Source organism: Manduca sexta, chromosome 25, assembly GCF_014839805.1.
Source record: "Manduca sexta isolate Smith_Timp_Sample1 chromosome 25, JHU_Msex_v1.0, whole genome shotgun sequence".
Taxonomy (NCBI): Eukaryota; Metazoa; Arthropoda; class Insecta; order Lepidoptera; family Sphingidae; genus Manduca; species Manduca sexta.
The window spans coordinates 2,828,737-2,855,575 of NC_051139.1; the positions used below are offsets into that span (position 1 = coordinate 2,828,737).

Here is a 26,839-nt window from a genome sequence, read left to right on the forward strand (position 1 = left end):
GAATAGGAACCCAATTCACAAGAAGAGCTTCTTTATCTGGTTCTACATCAAGTATACTATGGTCGCTTGCAGACTAGGAAATATTTTATTTCTCCCTCTACCAGCTCAGCAGATAGCAAGATGTTCAGCTTTCATTCTAGTCTGGTCAATTAAATTTTATGTCATTCTACGAGCTTAGCAGACATACTTAGTTATCCTTCTCGCTTACCCTCCAGCGATGACTCCGGTTTGCATCGACCGCAACCCAAACCTCTTCTCTATGGTGGTGATTACCACGTTCACGAACCCGTTTACCACCATACCTGCAAACAGAAAAAATAGTTGATGAAACTTACATCTCTTCTTTTATGAATTAGAACTCGATCTTTAAATTATTGTAATTGTGTAAATAGTTTTAGAATTTGTATACATTGGTAGAGTCACGCTGACAGCACGTATGTGACGGTTCGACCGGGTGCGTACCACGGTCCCACAGAAGCCGTTGTGAAGAAGCAGTCCTGCTAGTTGCGTTTCTGATGATCAGAGACCAGTATGATTACTTATAGCCCAAATACTCTTTCCCGTAATATCCGTTTCTCCTCTTTCAAGGACCACACTTAGCAGGAGGCGCTAGTGATAACGTACTAGTACGTAACCTATCCATTCGCTTACCTAGCTACTGCTATAAAAATACATTCAAAATTTATATAACTGTCAAATACTACGAAAATATATCTCGCCGCTCTACAATCCCTAAAACTTTATCAAACCAATCAAATATGGCCAACAATGAATCCATCGATAAATTCAGTACTGTCGAAGTCAATATCAATGAAATAAGAATAGGGTCATACAAAAATAAGCGGACGCATCGATGCCGGCGATTAATGTTGCACGTCCGATCCGCACACGCCGGACGTTGCGACGGACCGACGGACCGACGGACGGCACAGAAATAGACTGGCGTGTGTCGATATCCATTATTTTCAGTTATTTTTTTCGCAACAATTAAATTGTAGATAGTTGAAATTGCTGGAGTTTTTTGAGATTTATATTAAAATTAGCTCGTGTTTACTTAGGGTTTAATAGACGAATATCTTCACTATTTATTTGGCTTCATTCGTAAGCTAGAACCGAGTCTAAAATTGTATCCAAGACCTACGGGACGAGGATTATTAATTTTGCCATTAGAACAAATAAGCGATGCTTTACTATAATTTATCTCAGGTTAAAAAATATGTTTCAAAAATGTATTCATATGACAATACCGGCATATTATGTTCAGAATGTACTGTTAAACATTATCCATATTGCGGCATAATGGCTTTGTGTAAAAATTACCATAAATATTGCAAAGTTTTATCGAAGCAGGAAATGGGTTTACGCTACAATAAATACTAATTACAGTTTGTTTATGTTCATTTATGGTAAAATAATGTCTGTACGAAATTGTTTTAAAAGCATTACTCATAGCAAACCTACACTTTGGCCACTAATTGACAATCCAATGTCTCATGGTAATCATCATTGGCAATTCGTTTCATCCGTGAGGTTTAGTGTGGACTGAAATTGGTGATCTGACTTATCAAAGCGATTTACAATTCTTTTCAATAACCGATCCCAATCTTAATCTTCAATCTGATTTGGGAATGACCCAATCAAAATAAGTTATTTGTCTAAATGTCAAGGAAACTTTGTTCCCATTGGTCTAGTTTTGAGATATATCGAAAAAAAATTGGGATCGTTAATTGAAAATGACGATTAATTAATAAGGGGTAAAGTTTATATTCTTATAGGAAATATTTCTGAATACTTGAATCCGAATCTAATACATCTATTAAAAACCCTGTCTAAAGGAAAGATAACATTATCGTAATATCATAACTTTTTACTCAGAAAGATTTTACACGGACGGAAGCACTATCAAAATCCAGTATCTATCATTTAAGTTAACATCGTTAGTAAAAGGTTTTTTCTAGTTAAGAAGTGTGAAAATTTAGCGAAAATAAATTATCGATTTACTTTAATATCATTTAAAGAAGGTATACTTATCGAAACTCCTGATTTGTAGTTACGCAGACGCACGTTTCAAGCCGTCAGCCAGCACTTAATATTTACTACCATCTAGCTAAATAACACACTTAATCTGAGCTAAATGGAATACGCATAATAACTCTCGTAAATTTTATACAGATCGTATTCGGTATGAGAATCCATTAGCTAACCAATATTGTTTGTTCGCTAAACGGTCGCAAACAATAGGCCCTCGGCAGGCGGACCTCTAGATACGGTACTAGGATGTCGAGTCACGTACAACCGAAAATATCGGCTTAGATCTGTGGCACAATGAGTGACGTAACAAAAAATAATATAATAATTTTATGTTTCAGTTATTTGTTTGTTCTTTATAAGGGTACGGTAAATTAACCTCATTGAACCTGATGGTAAGTGAAGTGGAGTCCAATAGAATGTCGATTAACGAGAAATGATTATCCATCAACAGTCGACATAATTATGCCGGCCTATTGGAACTGGATATACACAAGCTGCTCCCGGGACGCGACACACTTACGTGAGCCACTATGGCAGGTAAGTGTTAAAACACTTTGTGTAAGCTGATCGCTATCCGGGCGGATATAAAACATATCCTACCACCAGCAAATTATCGTTTCAACAGTCCATTTTAAGTGATATGATGAAAATATCTTCCTCGTCGATTTCGGCAACGGCTACAGTAAAGCTAAATACGTGTTAACCATAACTGCCATTTAATTCCCGTTGTTCCTCCCTCCTATTTAGGAGTACAAATTACACCAAGTGGTTAGCAATCCGAATGTAGAAATAGAATCTGAGAACTCACGTTCCACAGCACAATCCTTTACATTGACCATTGTCTAGAAAAGATACTACACAGAACTAAAGCACATTATTACATTTATTTCTCGATTTCACACAGTAAATTCTGCTCCTTTGTCAAACTCGGGATAGGGTGATTGGTTAATTACTTATTGGTTATTGGTTGTAAATATGGTATATGTTCTTAGTAATTAAATAAAGTTAGTAAAAAGATGTTATTGACATGAGTGTTTATTTCGGACTAAAGAGAAGTAACTATGGCAAACAAAACACAAATAGTTCTAAAAATAGAACATATAAAAAATAATAAGTCACGACGAAGGTTACAATCTCCAACAGTTACCCACCCATCTGAACCAAGTCACTATGACGAGGACCCAGTTCTCGTCTTAGTAGCTTAGTTCAGATTTACTCCAGCATACTTATTAAAAGCCGATGACCTTCTTTGATGCATGTGAGTAGGCAACGGCTACCTTAAGGCGATCCCCCCAGCAGAACGACGTACTAATCGTAATTTTAGAAGCAATGTTTTTAAAAGAAATATATATCAAACACTTATTTTTACAATATTGTTATCTTTACTTTGATTGTTTAAGTATTTTATAATGTAGATATTGTTTCATAAATTTAATTATGGAAATGACACTATAATTATTGATTCCGTGCATCTCCTCCTTAAGTACACATCATTTTAATTTGCAACCAACACTCCATAATTTAATAAGGAATATTTCGATAGTTTAAACTTTCCAAAAGAAATTAAATTGATTAAATTATCCGTAAAACTTTACATATTGCCGCCGTAACGCGTGTGCCGTTAATGAATGAAACAAATTCTCAAGGCCATTTGCTCGAAGAGGGCCTTAAGTAGATTGTCACACTGTCCATAATTGATTACCCCCATATTAACCTAAATTTTGCACGCTCGGTGTACCAACAACCTCCTAAGCTCCTTTCATAAGGTTTGCAAACGAATAGCCCAAGTATTTTACTGAATGCTGTTAGAGGTGTAAAGGATGATTAATTAGATGAAAAATGCAATGTCATACTCTTTGCGCTATAAATCAAGTTCTTTAGTTGTTTACAAAGTATTTTTAATAAAAAGATACATTTCGAAAAGGGTAACTGAGCTGATTACCTCGAAATCAGAAAGGCCATTGCGGATAGTCATTATTAAAGAGTTAAAACTATAAATATAATAATTCGATTGCTGTTCGCACAGATAACTTGTCATCCAGTTTAATTCGGTATCGATTTTAGTACTTATTGATTTTGTTTCATTTAACTTTGCATCTGCGACATTAGTTTTAGGAACACTATCCTTTGCCCGGTTTGAAACCCTTGTTATAAAAAATAAACTAAATTAAAAATAAATGGCAAGAAATTTTCTCAATTACAATAAAGATATTCTAAATTTAAAAGTACGACTCAAAATGAGATATAAGTATTCACATTACAAACGAAATTAATTTACCAAAATGAAGCCATGGTCAGAATGATTCCGATGCTAATATAATATGTACAGACTACAGAGGCTTGTTTCGATCCGGCAGAATGCACTAACATAATGATATAATCGGCTTGTCGAAGGATTACTCGATATGAAAAGGTGCATCTGACAAATTTAAATTCATAAGCGTATTTGTTTGATGGTATTGTGATATTGAGCTTAAAATAAATGTATTCGTTCTTTAATTAAGTAATTGGTGTGTTGTCTCAAATAGCTAAGTTTAATGCTGATTTATAAACCTTTTTGATAAAGAGTAGGTAGGTACATTTTTATGAGGAGATTCATTGATATATTAAAATGACTATTACACACACATACACTCACGCTTTTTATGCCCGAAAGGGTAAGGAGAGGCGGACCTGATGCACCTACTTTCCGCCTTGTTTATCTCGTCCCATGACGAGATATGGTGCAAGCCTATTGCCATATCAAACGCAAATTCCAGACTCCTGGCTAATACTGAGTAGAAAAACCCAATATCACTTTGTGCGAACCGGGAACGAACCCGAGACCTCAACATTGCAGTCATACCGTAATACAACTACGTCAATGAGGCATGAATATTATTTTTCTTATTGTATTACTGTATCATCGTATTATGGTCACGTGACGAACAGCGAGTAGGTCGTTCGACTGGCAGTAAGCTAGTAATATCTACGTTTATTCACACAAAAACATTACCCAAACCCTTCTAATTGTCACACCACACGCTCGTCATACTAAGCCATTCATTGTCTCATAATTCCTAAAATAACTTAGAGTTCAATGTCCCATGACAGATCAATATAAGAAGTCACAACTAAACTAACTAAAGGCACAAAAAAAGTTATTATTATTTATGGGAAAAGAAACCCTAATATGTTAAATGTAAAAATCCATGAATGCATTCGTAACAGTACTTAAAACAAACAGTCCAAAGAAACAAAGGAAATCCTAGTTACACTAAGACTAATAGCCGTGTCCGTCTGGAATCCAAACTGATGTAAGGTATTACGGGATCGGCGACTAAACCCCGGGAAACAATAAAAATGTTCCGGCCCGCGGTGCGGTCCCGGGCATGTTGATGTATGGACGCAGCGCGCCGCAGATTTGTGGCTGGCCGTATGTTTTATCTGGCTAATTAATTTATTGGCGTAATAAGGAACGTACCGCTAGTTCAATTGTGGGTGCATTTTTGTTATAACTATCAACTGTCTGGAGTGAATGATTTCATGCCAAGAATGTTCGACTTTATAATGAGAATATTAATTGTTCATTAAAGTCACAAAATTCAAAACTTGAATTCTTGAGAATGTTATGATGTTTATAAATTATATTCGCTGATATGAGTATACCTAACCTGAAAGATCATATCGTAGTAGAGGCCCTTGTCCAACTGTATAAAAATTACAAGAATTTAATTAATTATTTTCATTATACTTATTACAAAAAGTGTAACAACTTAATGCCTTTTTAACAGTCTCTTATTAAAATCATATTTTTTCCTTATCCGTTTAAAAAATTCCCACCGTTCCGCTAAAAATCTTTTCACATAATTCTAATTCCGTAACTAAGCAACAGTAAAAAACATAGCATTCTAATACTTTAACCCTCATAAGCCCCCTACGCGTTTCCAGGCAAAAACAAACGCTTAAGACATTAACTGAGTCGCAGCTAATCCATGCCAAGCCAAGTTTCACGGCAGTTAGCACCTGAACCACGGTACAAGCGCAGTTGATTCCATTACACGCGCGACTAATTTGACGAAGTACTTTGATTGGAAGTTGAAGTTTCAAGTGGCGAAACTACTCGTAGCCAGGTTTGCCGGTTTTTGCATACTTGAGTGATGCGGGCGTATTATGGTTTTAGAGTTTGATGAGGCTCAATAGCTAAGCATTAAATGCATTAAAAGTTCCTTCGATTTTTAAAATTTGTCAGGGATTCCAATTTTTTTTTTTTTTTTTTGTGTACTGGATTATCTTGCCATTGTGGTAATAAATTAAACCAAATACTTGTCATTACCTTTGTTAAAATTATGTTTAAAGTTATCCAATAATAACGAATATTTTTCCTAAACATCCCAGTTTTTGATTATTATGTAGTTTAGTGTCAATATAGCATGTGCGTGAGTGTATTTCTGAATGAAAGTGTGATGCCACTGTGAAAAATTTACTTACAGTAATAGTAGTGGCACTAGAGCGTAAAGAAAATAAAAATTACTTTATATTGATATTTCTCTTGTTCGAAAATTAAACTTTAATTATAAATTGACGATTTCGAGTTCAAGTTATTTTTAAGAAGATAAGTATATGGTTTAATTTAGTAACGCAATGATTTAATGAACTAGTATAACTAAATAATATACATCTACATATTAAGTAAGTCGGAATAATATTGCTATCTTGGCGTACGCTGCCTAAACCGTTGGAGTTAGACAAAGATGATGTACCGACTACCGTAGGATTGTTTCTCTTAAATAGTTCTAAATAAACGTCCGCAACAGCATATACCTTTTATGTGGAAGCCACTATGACCAAAATAGTGAGCCATAAGTATAATTAAATCGGATACTTTTTTTAGCAGGACTTTTATTCCGGAACACTCCTTCACGCGGGCCAAGCCGCGAGCAAAAGCTAGTTTTTTATAAATAGGAAATAATCTTAGTACGACAAGGTGCTTAAATGATTAGAACTATTGAATAAATCTCTAACTGGTACTTTACGTAGGAAACACACGGTTGACTGGTCCTCGAGGGCGGAGGCAGTGATATCGACCTTATTGGAGTTTGAGAGCTAATGAAATTTAACTGTTTAAGTGTTTCCATTACAATAAGTGGAGAGGGAAGGATCTATTGCAGATATTGAAAAGGAGAATAAAATATTCACGTTTAAGTCTAAAATCTTGATTTTACACAAAGTTTTCAAGATGTCGCTATAAGTCGGTAAAGGAATTTTTGACAGAAATTGAATAAAACGTCCAGAAAAGTACTAAAATAAAATTTTCACTGATACGGTCGTAGAAATTGCAGCATTCCGTTTTTAGCCGACTAAGCAATATGTTCAGTTCCGTTGGATTTTATCAATCACTGATATGAATCTTTTCCTCCATCACAGCACCTATGACGACCCATTTCATTTTGAAGATTGATTTCTTACACCTTACTCTTAATCACAACATCAATCCACGTGTACGTTAAAAATGTATACTTCTCATTCTACAAACATTAAAGACTCTATTCAAAATGTAATTTATAGTAAATTTAAATGTTTCTGATAAGTAAAGAATGTTAGGTATTTCATTAACTAATATTAAATTTAGAATCTCCCGAACTCAAAGCAGGTGCAGTTTGCCTACTCTACCGTGCAAAAAAAATATATAATTCCTAACCTCTTTCGGTAGGGTATTTGGCGTGTAACGAACACTGGCCATTTTTATAGAAAAGATATTTCCTGACATCGGCTGAGTGTATCGGACAGTTTTTAAACTGTTCGCTTACCAACCTCATATACTTGGCACGGCGGGAGCTTCAGCTGCATTCACACCGATCTTAACCGCCCTAAAAATATGATTAAATAAAGTATACATTTTTTATTGATGTAAAATAATAATATTTGAAATCTGTTATAGGAATTTATAGGTTTACAGATCTTAGGTATAACAGATTCGTATATTCACAGTCATTATTCTGAATCACATTAAGAATAATAAGTTGATTAAAAAGCATTCTTCAAGTCAAAATAAATATAATTTACGCCATAAAATATCTTCCACATTTATAATTTCTATTAATTATTCTATATTCAATAATTGGAATGGATTATAACCGTATCTTTATCATTATAAAAGTAATAAATAAGTACCTACATTTGCTCCCGGTGCAACCAAGGCGCGCGATTTCACGAATCGCTGGACTCCAAGTGGGACGTTACTAGGATCCTGCTAATAATCGGGAATGCTACCTATGATATGTTCAATAGTTGTTTATTAACTGCTATAACGGCTGGTCGGACAAGGAACGCTTATTGCTTTTTATTAACGATCAAACTTCCTCGGCAAGATGATTGCAACTTACATTATTTGCTTTTGCTGATATAAATATTGATTGTGTTCCGTATAGGCTAGTTAGCATGTGCTTACCTAAGGCCTCTATGAAGATTCTATTTACTATAAAAAGTGTACGAGTATTAGAAACAAAATAATGTTAGGCAGTAACTTACTGAAAACACTTACAAAATTTCAACACGATTTAAAAATAATGCCAACTCGACTTTCCCGCCAAATCCCATGCATAACATTTTGTTTACACAAATTACAAAAGTGTTCAAAAGCCACAGCCCACAACCCTAAAAACTAATTTAAAAATATTTTTAACATTAAAATATCCTTTTAATTTACATCTAATCTTATTTCCTGGCCGTCCCTTTGAGGGCAGTGCGTTGCCTAAATTCAAACGGGAAATACCATAAAATTCTGTTAATACCAACGCTGTCAGCCCTCGGTTGGCAACCTCTGACACCGGCAACTTTTTTAATTAATTCCACCCAGAGGTGCCAAACTAATTAACGTGTGTAAATTAACGCGTCACAACTTTTGATTAATACATTGCATTATTTAAACTTCTCAAAGTCTTATAAGTTTCGAACAAGACCACATTGAGTAAAATCCTGTTTACAAAGAGACTGCAAAAACGTCGCAAACTTATATCTTTGGACGTCTTCCTTATTTCATTTTAGATTCCATATTGGTATTTGCATATGCGAATGTAAATTTGATTTAAGATATTGTCCGTCTTTGTGCCTTGGAACGGAGAGATGTCCACTTCAGATTTACGATATTGAGATGAAGTAAACGATAAGTCGGACATAGGAAGCAGTTTAAAAATTGTTCCGATTTTACAGAACCAACGCATAAGTAGAGGGAGGATATTTTAAATACTTATTCATAAATAGTATCTAGAATATAAGAATTTAATTGACGTACAAAAGTCTTTCTAATTTACCTCTGAAAGAATCGTAGTATAAGCAAAGGAATCATAATCTATTCAGCCCAAAATTTTAAAAACAGTCATTCCATTTTAAAATTCTGCATAAAATCAACTAAAACAAATTCACATTTATATTTCTCATCGGCCATTAGCGGTTTAAACCGTTAATTACATCGGAATATCCCAAGGCGTAAAACACTTACGGTAGGTTTTTGTTTAGTCTAGGTAAACAAAGAGCTCCAACTTCGCCATAACTTAGCCGGGACTTGCAGGTGAGGAGCGCACCTCATTTAACTTCGGACATTTTTATCGTTTCTCATTTAGTTTTTAACTTAATGCAGTTAGAAAAAGTACAACAAGTTTCAAGCTTTTAATTAGTATTGAACGTTGTTTTCCCTAGTACTGGATTACTTTGAGAGTGAAGCGCACCTTGCAGAGCAACAAAATATTTTGTGCTGAATCATTATTGTTTTTGAATATTTAAAAATGGAAAAGGAACATACGTTCGCAATATAATATTATAATTATTATTCTCTACAAATCTTAATATTATTTCTTCGACTTTAGAGACTCATTTCCTTGGTAAACAAAATAATTCTTTGTTACGAAATTGCTAGAAAGACAGTAATAATAATATGCATAATTAAATTTTTACTATTTTTTTTTAGCTGGAGAACCGTTTCTAACGAGGTAGAAAGTGTTTTGTACTCATATATATTATTTTTTATTAAATTCAACAAGAATACTTATTAAATGGAGCCCTTGTAGTGATGACATTATGCAGTGTGGGGTACAAAATACGTATAAGGGATAAGCAAGTTTAATAAAAATACGATTATCGCCTGGTGCAGCACGTATACTTTAATCTTATGATTTGTTGGAATTTGTGGGGTTGTGAAAATATACTTATTGCGCGTAATCTATTTAAGTCGTGCCTTATTTGAAGATGCCTATGGTGGCGTTTTATATAGAGTTATAGTAAGCGGCGCCGAAAGTTTAGGAAAATTGCACCAACGACAATATCCGCTCTTCTTTCTACAATAAAAATAATTTCGAATGCCGTAAAAAATGCTTCATTTATATTTAGATTTTCCATGGAATGGACATAAACTTATTAAATTTATTGACTTAATTTTTTTTCATGCGTACACGAATGAGAACATACAGAATCAAATAATAAAAATATATAAGTTTTTTTTATTTATTGTGACAATAAATTAAATACCGCCATTTTAAAAATTATTGTCTTTATTATCTATGCTACAATCTCGACGTAAATTGCGAGTTTAAATTAAGAACGCGAGTCTATAAATAAAGATGGTGACACTTGCATATTTTGTCATTAAAAATGCGAAGTGGGCAGAAAATAAAGCGGTGGGCACATCGCGTACACCTGTTGGTGGGCCGTGGAGCGGGTGCGGGCGCGGGCCATAACTCCTCGGCCACGCCGCCAGCCAAACTTAATGCAGATTTATGGCGGAACTAAGTTTTGTGCACGGATACTGTTTGTGTAGAAGCACCTTTATAATTTTATGTGTTTATGCTAAAGTTACGTGAAGCCAATTTGAATTTGGTATAAGTCGAGCGTGTACTCCAATGATTTATTAAAAAGTAAATAATTGCTTTCAGTGCGCGGATTTTTTTACTGTAATTTTTGTTAAGAACAGTGAATTCAATTTAATATAAAATTAAATGTGTACGTCATAAATTGACTGTGAAAAAGGTGATGGTGGTCAAAAATATATCGACGTGAGACCTGTCTTATCGAATATACGATGCAACCACCATGACAGATTTTTACTACGTATGCGGTGATCGCTATCAAGTATAAAATGTAATATTCTCATTCTAGATATTTTAGAATACTATCTAACTTATTCCGACGTAATAAGGCATTGTTTCCTACTAATAAATGTAGGGTAATCACATCTAGAATACCGTATTCGTTGTACCGGGCAAACCGTTCAGCTATATTGTATGAAACTCGGTGTACGCCACGTAATGGCTTTCAAATGTCGGCTATAGGGTTACTTTTGTTTATAAAAACTGCGCGCACCTTTGTTACAATAGAACAGTTTCCTATGTTTGATTTTGTATACTATTTAATATGTAACCGAAAATAAAATGAGAAATAAATGCTTCTGTGAAATCATCATCAAAGGTTGAAAATAAAGGAGTTATTCATATTTGAAATATTGTTGTAAGCAAAAGTGGGGGCATGGTATTATCGCACTATCTCTTTCTCACGCACACAATGTTATAGTCGATGACATCCGGTGATGTCACAGTTTGCTATTTCTTTTATTTGACAGTTACCCGCTGCACTAAACATAAAATCTTTATAACTTATTTACTGTTACGAGGATTTCGAAAAAACTTTTTCAGGAGATTTTGGATGATGTAATTTTTTTTTTATAAATGTAAGTATTTAAAAAAAGTACTCAATTGTTTTAGAATTTGTGAAAATATGAACTATGGTGCCGGTGCGTTGCAAGGTTACCAGTTTTAATGCAGTAAAAATTATTTATAGAAAGTTAGTAGAAGGATAACTGACTTATTTTTATAACTGACTGTATATTGAACATAAAAAAAAGCTTCAATAGCTCTTTCTTAATTACTCTAGAGCTAGTCTCAACCCAGTAGAATTCTGGTAGGTAATCTTTAAGAAATGCTACCTCTCGCCTGTACAATAAGTATACATACATCTGGTGGAATCAGGTTGGTTCGACGTACCTACCACCATAATACAAAACGTACAAGGAAATGAAACATTTGTCAGAATCCAGTACCATAAGGAACTTCAAGTATTAATTCACAAAATATGAAACTGAACTGTAATTTTTTGTTTTTTTTTACCATCATTATGTTTTCTTATGCTACTCGTTTATTTATATTATTTCTATGCATTACCTCATTGTGTATTAGTATTTTCATTTTTGTTTTTGTTTTGTTTTATTAAGTTAGGTATTTGTGATTATGTAACGGGTATTGTTCTATACGTTGTATTGTAGTAAGTTTTTCTTTGTGTTTTATTGTTGGCCGGTGTCTTCACGCACCCAAAGTGGACGTTGAACATCAGAGTTGCGATATGATCGGCGCTACAGCCCAGCTTTTATTTTAGTCATTAGGAGTACTAGTAAGTCATATTTGTTGTAAGCTATGACAAATAAATGTGTTTTCTTTTTCTTACTACATTTATTAACCCATTTAGCATCGGAATGTTTGCTGGCAAACATGACATGACATTACGTGTGTCACGGGAATATAACCTTATTATATACTACAGTATAAGGTTATTTTTCCGTGACACGCGTAATGTCTTGTAACTGTCATGCAGCTGTCATGTTTGCCGGCAAACATTCCGCTGGTAAATGGGTTAAGCTTATAATTATTGGCTTCATAATAATAAATACATTTGCTACGCCTTTTTAACTTTGACACTATAATGCTCGAACAAACGGACAGATATAGACAAAGCACCTACTTCAATTGACTTACTTAAACGAGACATACAAACACACTTAAAAATAATTTTAAAGATATCTTTTAAAGTTCAAACAGTATCTTTCCATAAAACATTATGCAATGCAAACTAAATTCTAATATTCTTCGTACGGATATTCCCTAGGTTTTGGCTTAAGACATTTCAGCTGCATACTGTTATACCGGGATGAGATCCCGGGGTCCGTGCTCCGGGACTCTCTCCCGGGAAATTACGGCAACCGCGCCGTTAACTCCGGTTATAAATGCTTGTTGTTTTTCAAGTTTTAATAGTTTACATTATTTTAGTGAAATGAATTAAGTTATGGAGATAGTGCGGTTTTTGTTTAAGGAAAATATTACTATTTTATGGACTTGCTTTCATTGTAGTTATACTATGATTTGCTTTTTAAATTTTACTTCTTATACTAACATTGTACACACATCATGTTAATTTGTCGCTTACCTATCAAGGCCTTGACACGCAGTCTGATATTCATTTGTTTTTATGTAAATGTAATTATACTTGTTATGATATTTTTTTCTTGCAATGTTTGTACCTTTTTCGTGCGGAAAATCTTTTTGGATTCCCGCCTATAGTAGTATGCTGGGTATACCTGATTTTTGCCGACTAAAAATCCTATATTGGTCTCTATGTGATGGAGTTCAAAAAATTCAAGATGAACACGATCACTCCACCAACGCGTAGCTTGAAATCACTGCCTATGATATCTATATAAATTAAGTACAATCACTGCCTTTCTGACAAATTAAGTACCTCTTTTTCTTTTGATGGGTGTTAATATCCGTAGATATATAACTAACACTTAATAATTGCTATTATCATATAACTTTAAAAGGCCCCCAGACTACAAATATAGTTAGGCATTCTATATGATGCATAAAAAAATATTAGCGGCCTGGAATTGAGAGATCTCGATATGGCACTAGGCTCGCGCTATCACGTGATCAACAGGAACAAACCCTACCAACCCTCAATAATTGTATAACCCATTAAAAGCATGAACTTATTATAAAAGAACTAGGAAGTACCTACTTGATAATTATAAGCTCTTATAAAATAGTAAAGATTTTTTTTTATTACTTTGAATGACGAGACGAGCTAGCCGTTCGCCTGATGGAAAGCGATACGACCGCACATAAAAAGACGTAACATCATCCAAAACCTTGGATTACAAAGTATTGTTTGGTATTCAATTGCGCTCGCCATCCTAAGACATGAGATGTTAAGTGTTATTATGTCCAGTAGTTACACTGCCTACAATGTCCTTCAAACCGCAACACAACAGTGACTACACACTGCTGCTTGGCGGCAGAAATAGACATTGCGGTGGTACCTACCCAGGCGGACTCTCACATATGAGAGACCTACCACCAGTGAGATTAGATCATAAATACTGCATTACACGATATCTAGCGAAGATTAAAGGGTAATACAAATTTTGGTAAAATTTCTCGGTTAATGTAATTAAAATTTACGGAAGGAAACAATGAAGTGTCTTTTGGCATTTAATTTTGGCCCAAGCAAAATTAAAGTGCTTAAAATTGATATCAATGTTACAATTTAGGAGAGGAGAGCGATTTTGCCTCAATTCCGCTTCGGAAAACTCTAAGTATAATAAAAAGAAATTGTTTTATTCGTATGTTTTATTTAAATGTATTAGGATATTCAATCTAAAGCGTCGACTTTGTTAGCCTTTTTCTAAGAATCTCTACTTTACCATGCAACTGACAGTTGCTTCCGCAATTTCCGTAAATATCATGTTCGCAAGAGAGTTAGCGCGGCGCCTTATCTAAATAAATAAAAAGCAACGTTTGTTTGTTGGTCTTATACGTTCCGACACCAGTAATCAGATTGTGATGAAACTTTGGTAGAGTGTTCCGTGGAAGCTACAAAGATTCCTGACCCAAAAACTATATAAGTTTGATTTTGTTTTGAATGAAAATATGCCTTAATGATAAAAAAAATATACTCTTTATATTTTTATACTATACGTGGTCTTTTATTATAAAGTATATTATAATTTATGAAAATTAATAATTAATTTCTGATTTGTAAAAACACACCTAATTTGCCTATAATTAGAGCAGCTATTTCATGAATAGTACCCACATGGGCACGGAGTCACCAATCGATGCTACATTTATGTAATATTTATTCGCCATCTTTTACTACTGGCACCAAACTCTCAATTTAAAGAGCAAATTGCCGTGTAAATCTAGTTATCTCCGCAAGGGGGCGCTCTGTATTTTTTGTTAATATTAATTAATATATTTTATTATTTCATTAACCCTTCCGTTGTTTGTTTTGAGTTTAATGGAAGCGTCCTGTTGCTTAAGTGTTCTGTTTGCAATCGACGGACCGACGCTAACGGCTCAAACTTTGTTTCGTTTTATAATTCGTATCTATTGCGTTGAACTATGGCTAACTTAATTATGAGTTCGTATTAAAAAATATGGTTTCTGATCATGAAAATGGTGTAACAGTTTCACAAGTCTCAGGAAATTATTGTATGTTATTAGTATATATTTTATAGAATTTGTATATTTATCCGGTTCTAACAGGCCGGCATAATTGTGTCGACTGCCGAGGTGACATCTCTCCTCAGTCTATATTATGTATTAGACTCTACTGCATTTACCGTCAGGTATAGTGGTGTCACTTTGCCGTGAACGTATTAAAAAATGTATTTTTGTATATTTTATATACACCCACATTGTCTCATCTCTGTATCACCCAAAGATTAATTGAGAGAAGACCTCACGCATTAAGTCCATATACATTGTCTGTATATAAACCTTTAATAAATAAAAAAATTATATCAGTTAATTAAATAGACCGTACAACAAATTTCATTGATTGCATGATAGCGTAGCAGATAATGACCCGTCACTAAAAAGACGCGGCTTCGACCTTCCATGAAAAATTTCACCGTTTTCCCCAAATACCCCAACACTGCGTTAACCAAAACAGTACCATGAACTTGAAATACAACACGATCGTTTTATAGGCATGAGGAATGACGTGACTGTTCGATAGTAATAAAGTTTGTAACAGTAACACAAAATATTATAACATACCGTAACGTGTTTTCCATGCGAGTCAAGCTCTGTTATATTTCGTGATTTTTGTTAACAATTACAGCCTCGGCTAGCTAAGCGGCGATAGCCTAGTTGGGTGTGGAACGGACTGCGAAGACGAATGTCCGCAGGTTCAAATCCCAAGGGGACATACCTCTGACTTTTCTAAAATCATGTGTGTATTCTTTGTGAATTACCGCTTGCTTTAACGGTGAAGGAAAAACATCGTGAGGAAACCTGCATACCTGAGAAATTCTCTATAGGAATTTTCGAGGGTATATGAAGTCTACCAATCCGCACTAGGCCAGCGTTGTGGACTAAGGCCTAATCCCTCTCAGTAATAGAGGAGTCCCGTGCTCAGCAGTGGGCAAGTATATAATACAGGACTGATATTATACTGCCTCGGAGGCGTAGTTGTATTATAATACGACTGAAGTGCTGACTGTTTGGTTCCCTGGTCGAGCAAAATGATTATGGGTTTTTCTACTCGGTATCAATGCGGAGTATGGAATATGTGCTCGATATGGCGATAAGCCCCTTATCTCTGATGGAGAGTTTCCTAAGGAATCTTTCTTGTAGCTACAGCGGTTAATGTAACTACCCTTACTGCTCCGTTTCAAAATCCATTCGGTATAATAATTGCTTGAACTTTTATAGTATGAAATACGTAGGTATACTATGATATATTACTTGCTCATATTAATAACCCGGACACGAACACCTTAACTCTCCATCTCTTAACACACATAAAAAAAACAACTAAAACCTATCATAAACTGACCAAAACGCTCCGACTTGAGTTAGCGACGACGTACACCATATTATGTCGGAAAGTGTGCGGAGTGGACCTTATACTTTAGGTATCAATATAGGCAAACTAAATAGTCTGTTGTCTACTCCTGCGTGAGAAGAAGCTAGGGTGTTACCAAAAAAATATTTAAAATACATGAGAAGTTAGTAAACACCAATGAAAACAGACGCATAGAGCGCCATTGCCGTAAATAAGACAAATATTCTTAAATAAAAATTGAAAAATAAAATCCGTATCTGCCGGAAACCAAATTCCGTAACTGTCATAGCGGTGCAATGTTTCAAGGTGAAACTGAAACGCAAATGGCGTGTTGCGTGTGTATCGCTGAACGTTGCCGTGACGTGACCAATAACCTATTATTTATTGGGGTTCCGCCGGCCAAAGGTCATGCCCGGGTGAGATTGGCTTAGGAATGTTTGTTTTACCTGTTTCCAGAAATATAAGCGAGTAGACGATATTTTGGGTTTTAAATGGTTTATTTTTACTCTGATAAAAGTTAATATATAGATCATTCCATGATATTAGACTTTGAATACTTCATGGGTAATAATTTCTTATGATTAACCGAAACCGAAATGAACCAGTTTTCGGAATTAATCGCTGTTTTTTATATTTTTTTCCTGGCGTTTCGGAGACTATAGCCTTCATGGTCACGGGTCGGATTGAGGTTGTTGGTAGTCTGAAGTCAGTTACAATATGTACCTACATTTTACAATTATACATTTTTTTAGGTGTTGACAGTCCCATCTACGCAGAATAAATTCAAATATAAGAAAACACGGTAAAATTAAAAAACTAGTTTTGTTTCGATATCCTTCATGTGTGACAAAATTACATTAGCCTAACTGGATATCTTCGAAACGAATAACTTCGATGACATTTTCCCATGAGCGCCGACGTAATCCAAATACAAAATACAAATAGCATCATCCCGCAAAATATTGTAAAGGATTATTAAAGAAAACGATGAATGTCGACTTAGGAAGGCGGAACCGGTTTTAGATCAGACCAAGGAAGCACGAAAGATTTATAGACGGAACCCTCGCTCATTTCCCCGTATGAATATGCACATTATCTACTTTTTCAACAGACTGCGGCACATCGGCAGTCGGCACACTTTATTTCATATGGAAAGTGTGCGAACGCTATTGTTTCTCACGAGTTGCTTTCTACATAATAATGCATCTCGTCCCATGTTATGCACGCCACGTAATATGGATTTACAAGAAATGACATAATTTAGTAAAGCTGCACGTTGGAAAACTCATTCATTTGTTATGTTGCTTTAATTTTTCTTGAGTTTTGGTGTAGTTTATTCAATTTGTTATTGAATGATAACATTATTTTGTCAATATAAGTATCAATCGTTTCGATATGATGTTTAGTAAAAACAAATCAGAAAATATTATCGACTTAACGTTACATAATAGGAAAATATAATAGAACACGGAGATTTAGTCTACTGCAATTTACTGATTATAGTCTTCTAACCATTCCAGTTTAGTGTATTTCACACTCTCTTGTCTTTTTCCGTGGCGTCCTTTGTTTGATTTATCATTGATGCCTCTCCACGATATATTATTATTTTTCAATGAATAGTTAAAGGTACTCACCCTGTATAGCTCCTGCCCAGCATAGCCAGAACAGTGCCCATTTGGCAGTCCTGAACCGCTGCACCCATCGCGGTCGGAACACACCCCAGCCACACAACAGGCTGCGGTCTTCATCCGTGGGGCCCGAGGAGTCAGTGTCTTCTGCTCCTGGCTGGAAAAGAAATGCAAGTGATTTCGGTTTTATAACGATTTTTTTTTAATACATGAGAAGCAGATTTTATTGCAATTCGAAAATAAAAAAAAATTGACAAATTTGATTCAACGTGTGAGATTCGTTCGTCTTTTTGTGGTGACTTTGAATTGTTTTATTAAAAGCATATCTTCTCTCTTGTTATTTAAGGAAATTGTTACGCAGTTGGAGTTAGCTGAATAAATCCTTAAGCTGTATGTTTTAAAATTATAACTTTTTTTGGTCTTATACTTTCATCACCCATATTTACAGAGTTATCGGGTATGCACCGAAAAAGTCAACAAAAATATTCTAAACATTGTACTAAGATATGGAAACATAAATCAAGGGCCAATCCAGTCGACCAATTAGTGTACCGGAAGATCAAACAATCGTTGTCTGCCCTAATCAAGATTTAATGCCACGCGCCATTCAGTTGTCCGGGATAAAAAGGAATACAGTGGGCGTTTCCGACCGCGGCCGTTCAAGAATTTCGTCTGAATCATATTTGAGAGATACTTGCGGACTAGTGTTGAGTTTTAAAATAGACCGGAAATTAAGGAATTCACGTTGTCCACCGGTAATTAAATGGTATTTTGGGCTAGGAACAGCAATAGTAAACGCGATAATACAGAGTGTGTTTTTTCCACGGTGATTTGCGTATGCGACTTATGTGCAGGTGTGCCATTTTTATCTGAATCTCTCATATTATATTCCGGTTTAAAAAATATAACATTTGGTGGCTCTGCGTGAAAATACTCAGAGCGTAATTCTTTAAAAAGAATAAGATGTAGCATTTTATGTCTGAAGGGCACAAGGACGAGGTCTAGTGGATGCAAGATGCAAAATTCTTAGTGGTATTGCATTGTCAATGTCAATCCAGGACTTGGTATCTGTGTGCACTAAATCAGAAAAGAGGTTTCTACTTAAGTTTCTTAAAACATCTGAACATATACAAACTTTCGTATTTATAAGTACAATCATTCAATTACAAACATCAAAATAATGTAGCCAGTGTTTAGTTAGACGGAAAGACCGGTTTTAAATTCCTGTCAAGTTCTCAATTACTGGCATAACTAAAGTACAGTTGTGCAATTAGAATATAATGTTCTCAAATAACACAGCTTATGAAATTCTGTTACAACTTAACTGTTTAATGAAAGAGTGGTTACAGTTACTGACTTTGGTTTGTTTTGATCGATTTGGTAAGAAGTACACGTATGGTTGTAAGAAAATAAAATATTCAGTGAACATCAAATATTACTAATATTATAAATAATAAAGTTTGTGAAAATGTATTGATGTTTGTTAGAAGTATACACGGTAACAGCTGAATGAATTTGGTTGAAATTTGGTACACGGATAGACTATGTCCTGAATTAACACATATTATGCAGGTAATTTGTTCTTAGGGTAAATTGTGGTATTTTAATATCCAATTTCTTAAATAGATGGCGCTGGTGTCGCACATGGCGCTATAAATAGCTACAATGATTAGGGACCTTTGTGGCGGGACAGGATTTTTATGAGGGCGAAGCTGCGAGAAACACGTAGTTATATAACGTTGGAGATCAGCATAGGATCAAAATAGCATATTCTAACTTGAAACCCTTATAAAAATTATGGAGAAATTAAGAAGTATATATATATAAAAATATGTGTATGGACTCCAAAACGGCTGGTTTAATGATTTTTTGGTAATCTTAGGATTACCCCTGCTTTTGAACCTGTAAAGAGATCAAACCTATTTTTCTTTTGTTTTTTTTTTCGCAGCGAAATATCACGTTGTCGCTACCACCACTTGGAGGGCGAGTGGAAGTTATGTTGGTTACACCGGTCTTACGGCCCAATGTCGAACAAACCCCTAGAAGTCATATAATAATATAATAATATCAGCCCTGTATTATATACTTGCCCACTGCTGAGCATGGGCCTCCTCTACTACTGAGAGGGATTAAGCCTTAGTCCACCACGCTGGCCAAGTGCGGATTGGTAGACTTCACACACCTTCGAAATTCCTATAAAGAACTTCTCAGATGTACAGGTTTCCTCACGATGTTCCTTCACCGTTAAAGCGAACGATAAATTCACAAAGAATACACACATGATTTTAGAAAAGTCAGAGGTGTGTGCCCTTGGAATTTGAACCTGCGGACATTCGTCTCGGCAGTCCGTTCCACACCGAACTAGGCTATCGCCGCTATTTATCTAGAAATATTCTAGAAGTCATGGCTCTACATAATTAGTGTTACCCGTGCGTAACCGAAGCTGGTCGCTAGTTACCGATAAATAGAAATAAGTTTCTGAATAGAAAACGATATAAGCAACGCATGTCCTAAATACGTTATAAAATCCATGCCGCTATTAAGTCCGTCATGCTTTGCGCTGAATGATTCCATAGTATTAACGTGACAAAGAACACAATGGTTAAAGGCGCAGCATAATGTAGCTGATATCCTGTGCTTTGTGCCTTCATAAACGTGTGTTGGACTAGCCTGATGAGGAGATTGCTTTAAGAGGGTTTAAGCCAATTTGCGAGGGAATTTCTAAGTAGTTACACTGAATGGGAATTTAAATGAATAAATGCTCTACGACTGTCAAATGCTGCTATTCAGAGGTTAATTTAGCGTCTATTATGATAGTGTAACGTATTGTCAAATATAAAACATTAATTGGAGTGGTATCACTAAATATCTAATACTGGACTGTCATTAGACGATAATGTGGACCTAGTATAAGAAAATCGTGGTGAAATGTCAGCTTTCCTAGTGTGAGTATCAGAAGCTGTAAAAATGGTGTAAATGGCCATTCCATTATTGTATTTTTTCTATTCGACCACGGCATAGTGAACCCACTGCACCTGATGGTACGTGCAACGGGGTCCAATAGTATATCGGATGATAAAAGATGATTACTCCTCGACAGTCGACACAATTATGCCGGCCTGTTGGGACCGGATATACACAGGCGAGATTCCGGAACGCGACACACTTACGTGGGCCATTATGGTGGGATTTAACATCTTGTGCACGGTGGTCGCCATCCGGGTGGATATAAAATATACCCTACTACCAGCGAAAGAAGGATAGGAGTTCACCATAATTCTGGTCATAATCGATAGCAATTGCTATGAGTGATTTTAGGTAAAAAATATTGACAAACGGATTGCTCGTCTCTTAATTTTATATATAAAAAGCAATAGGTTTATGTTATAAGTCGTCATATAATCATCTAGCCGTCCATTGACCTTTTCATTACCATTCGACCTTAGTAAGGTAATGACCATGAAAATGGGGCTTTTGGAATTAATGTAGTTTTTCTAAGAATTACACAAGGTCTACGGTAGTGCTTTACAGGCATGTTCTCATGCGACGCTGAAGCACGCTATACGTTTGATTACATGCACCAGTAATGGACATTTGGGTTCATATATTATCCAAGAATTTAACGAATACTTTTAAAATTATTTATTAAAATAATTTTAATCACGCTTAGGTATGGGTTAAAGTAGGCAGTATAATACTCAAGCAATAGGAATTACTGAAAATTAGTAATTGTTTGATTAATTACTGATTAGTTTCTTTCGTGTTTAAATGATTACTAATGTAATATAAATGTTGAACGTGTCGAAAAAATATTTAATTTTATAGAGTATTTTATTACGTAGTCGTGAAGTATTTTGTTTTGTTTATTGGTAAGTAGGGGTGAAGTCTACCAATCCGCACTAGGCCAGTGTGGTGGACTAAGGTCTAATCCCTCTCTGTGGTAGAGGAGGCTCGTGCCCAGCAGTGGGCAAGTATATAATATAGGGCTGATATTATATTATATTATTTATCACTGTAGTAAAACGAAAAATATTGTATATTACACTATGTAATTATTAAAAAAAACCCTACATAGCAGAGCAGGCCCGTGCACAGCAATGGGCAGTATATAATACAGGGCTGGTATTATTATATATTAGTTATTGTCACGTGTTATATTGTTTACATTGTATCTATTCTAAACGTATGTTAACATTTATAACACTATTAGAATGAGATAAGTCATTGATAATCTCTGACAGGTCAGAAGTTAGCGCGTAAATATACGGATAAATTTGCATTAAATATGAATATAAATAAGTATTATATACTAAAAATAATAGCGTGAGCATCTTGCATAATAAACGCTATACTTCCTTGCAAACAATAGCAAGTTTTGGAGACCAAATTAGTTTTTTACCCGTCAAATATATCGAAGTTAAGCATTTCTGTGATATCTAGAAATATAAAAGGAAATGGAAGATCAATGAAACTTGCTTTTATTAATAGGAGCCAATTGACCCTCGTAAATATTATGTATAGAGACAGCTATATTGCTACTGAAGTAATACTACCGGTCATTATCAGTAGCAAAATCACCCAAATTTTAAATTACTACAGGCCCAATACTGTGCTATTACGTTAAACCTTGGCAATATTATAATGCTCAGCAATTACACTGTAATTTTTTTTGTAGTTGAAGACGAGACGAGAATACCGCTCGCCTGATGGTAAGCGATACCGCCGTCCATGAACAGTAGCAACAGAACAGCACAGCACAGAACTTTAAAGTATAATCTCCGTGGCTCTACACTGCGCTCATTACCCTGAGACATTAGATGTTAAGTCACATAATGCCCAGTAATCAGGCTGGCTACAATGTCCTCAAAATACTGTGTTTGCACAATGTTGCTTGATGGCAAAAATAGATCCTCCTGGTACCTGTATTGCCGGATTCGAATAATAGACCTACCACCAAATAAAATTTTCATCATAATTATTCAAATTCGTACGCTGAATATGCTGGCATGTTTGTCCAATGCACGTTAAAAAAATCAAATTTAGTCCTTGTCTAAAATCAAACTATTATTACCAAACATTTCAACTATCGGCACTTTCGCTTTAATATGTGGTTCTTTATATAGTAGGGATACAATCGAACAGTGTTTGTAAAGTCTCCTGTGTTATTAACACTTTTTAATTCTAACTTAATTTGTATTAACTAATATTGATTTATATTTCAATATTTAATCACTATTGTTTTATTTCCGACGGTATAGAAAATAATATTTGCCCCTTTCAAACATCACTGAAAATGTTTATTCAAGAATGCATAATTCCTTAATTATTATTCTGTTCTAGCCCAATTTAATTAAAACATTTACCATTTTCAAGCATCCACTGTCCAATATTGAATTGTAAATTCAAATTTTAAAACATATTGCTATGGTTACGCGCGCGTCGTATAAAGTTTCGAAGTGCGCCCGTGACGGAGACACACTATGGGCGGGCGACGCGACCCTTCGCGACACACTGAAGGCACGGCCGTCCTGCAGCCGTATATAAACAACGGGGTAGATAGTATATGTGCCATTTGAAGATAAAACAATAGTAGGGGTTGATTTCTTGTTAAGCTGATATAGAGGTTTACTCCGGTCTCTTTAGTCTTTTAAAATATTCATGTCCGTACGAATTGATAGTATTTGAATGTTTGATATTCAAAAGATGAGAACAAACAACGATTATAATCAAAAGTTTCCAATATTTAGAAATATACTTAAACTGATAACAAAGTTATTTTGTGTAGAAAATCTAACCGACCAATTAAAAAGACAGTAAATATTGTTAGTTCATCATTCCCACCATCAAGGTTTAAATCTGACGAGACTTATTTGAAGTTTGTCAAATATTAGCGCTCCAATTATTTTTAATCGTTTATCTATGTCTTAGTAATCGCGATTAAAACCATTTTATTTTTATTACATCAAAGGTCAAATTAAGACCCGTATTTGGTCCATCAATTAATCCAAAGTCCCACACAACTGCTATTGTGAATATAAATTAGTCAGAATTTATCATCACTGAAGTAAACACGATAAAGACATTTATTGGCTAACACCAGCACATGTTTAAGGATTATAAAATCGCATAGCAGTCATGTGAATTCTCTGCAATGAATGCTAACCGCAAACCGTGCACAAATGAACCATTCGTCAAGGTTCAATGAAGCAACAATGAGGTTAGCTTTACACAGATGTTATTGCAACGTTTATTTGGCTGCATAGAAACATACATAGCGTTTGTTGTAAGTAAATATACATTATTATCATTTATCACAAAATACTACATCCACGTAATGAAGTCGATGGGAACGTATTTGCGAACAATATAGAGACGATAATAATTATTTAAGCTGTGGTGCAATCTGTTTTACAATTAACGGAATTACTGATTATAATAAAAATAACTTCATATACCCATTACCCACCCTTTACGTACTGTAAAATTGTTGCGTATTTATACTACAATAAAATACACGGTAAAAAATCATCACTCTGTAATAAAGTAAAATCACAAAAAATCCTTGAAGATTTTAGAATATTAAATAAAAATAAAAAACAATAAGTAATTTGTTATAATTGCCTTGAAAATGTTTATCATACATATTTAAAATTAACAAAAACAGCTGCAATGTAAAGTTATGTACAGCGATATACAGTGATTTTTTATATTAAGTATATAAATTAATTAGTATACATTTTTATTTTGTTATTTTTATTCAACATTAGAAGCTTTAAACTTGTATACAACTATTATTATATTTAATAATTATGCGGAAGTATCTATTTATATTGAAGAAGTGATTCATATTTACATATTACAAAATTAAGACTGCCAAACCTAAGTTAAAATTAAAATATAAACTAAAATTTTCATTTCTATCTCCATACATTTTTATATGCATATAATGCTCGAAGTGACAAAACAAGAATTATTTTATTAAATTAAAATTGAATTATGTACGATAATCTAAAAATATATGCTACGAACTGTTTATTTTAACTAACGAAAAGTTAAACCTTATTTTGGTAAGTAGTAAAATGCGTATTGAAACAATTATTTTTCTCAAAAACAAGGAAGTGCATAATCGTGTTTTTGTTCTGTATTCTGCGCGAGTACTGTGCACGTGCGGCCGACTTGACGTGACTTTAATTTGAATTCGGAACAAAATTAAATTCGCGCCATATTTATGGCATTTGGAGGGAAAACGAGTGTTGCCATGTAAAATGGCCGCTGAAATGGACTTTTACACTAATATTCCGTTTCAAGTATTTCTTCTTATAAATATAAATTGCAGTTTAAATGATAAAATCGTATACTTCGCTAAATATTACTACGATTACAACTTTAGGATCACAAATTTATGTAGAGTCAATTTGTAGCTGAGCCCATGCACCAAATTATTGCTTAATTCCTTACCGTAACTGGTCATAACCAGGAACAAACTTTTTTACTATTTTCAATCTTTATTAGGTTCCTACGTTCCTATTCTTTTGACTCTTACGTTACACTTAGAAAATAATAAAGGCTAAAGATGTTACACAAGGATATTGAAAGAGCTTTTATTGTCTTTACCTACCATGTAGAGAAAACTCAAGGCAGAATGATGTACGTACTATTTATAATTTAAAAACAAATTGCTCATACTCGCGATTTCCCCCGGCCTCTCCTGGACGACCGCAAGTCGATAGTGTGGAAACCATCATCCACCGCGTCGAACGCCTTGTTCACGCACCCGCCTTCTTCCGAAGACATCTTCAGTCCTGTAAACGAAATACATAATTTCAAAGTTACGGTGGCATAGTCGTATAACAGTACTAGTATAGTGCTGAGGTCTCGGGTTCGATCCTCGGATTGGACATAATGATATTTGGTTCCTACTCAGTATCAGCCCGGTGTCTGAAATTTCTACCTAACGTTGTTCGCCCCCTATACACATTATTGGATAGAATACGCACGCCGAAAAATGGGTTCACCAGTCGCGCCTCTGCCTACCACTTTTGGAATAAAAGGCGTATTTGTGTGTGTGTGTGTCTGTGTGTGTGTGTGTGTGCTTATTCGAATATAATGGTCATGGTCACAACATACCTCCATATATATTGGCATGACCTAACCGACTTCTACAATATGCTAATATGAAGGACTTTGAGTTCCTTTGAGACGAACATCGATTGTAATTTGTGAATCATCGGGATGATTTGACATGTTAAATATAAACATCATTAATGTATTCAACAAAGATTATGTCATACAAATTCCTTAATACCTAATGAAGCATTTATTGTTTGAACATTAGAAACACTGACCCATTAAAAGAGGAACCTGACACAATAAGGGTTGTAGAAATCAAGATACCAATAAAGGATACAGAGATGGGGTAACTGATGGCGGCTAAACTAAATAAATAACTAAATTACGAGATCTAAAACAGCTTTCTGCCAAATCTACAGACTGAGCTCGGCAGGTATCGCTATTATACAGTACATCATCAT

At 34.8% G+C, this 26,839-nt stretch overlaps 1 protein-coding gene across 2 annotated transcripts in view; it reads right to left on the reverse strand.

Annotated features, from left to right (window-relative positions):
* The window catches only part of LOC115440771 (solute carrier organic anion transporter family member 4A1), a 56,063-nt gene that overhangs the window by 14,276 nt on the left and 14,948 nt on the right, over window positions 1-26,839 (reverse strand). Inside the window, exons 2-4 of one of the 2 annotated variants that reach the window (XM_030165223.2) lie at window positions 25,995-26,110; window positions 18,315-18,465; window positions 209-302 (exon numbers count right to left, since the gene is read on the reverse strand). In XM_030165223.2, the coding sequence (XP_030021083.2) occupies window positions 209-302; window positions 18,315-18,465; window positions 25,995-26,102 (353 nt within the window). In that variant the 5' untranslated portion in view covers window positions 26,103-26,110. Of the gene's footprint in view, window positions 1-208; window positions 303-18,314; window positions 18,466-23,671; window positions 23,829-25,994; window positions 26,111-26,839 lie in introns of those variants that run through there. The other variant, XM_030165226.2, reaches the window with a different exon arrangement.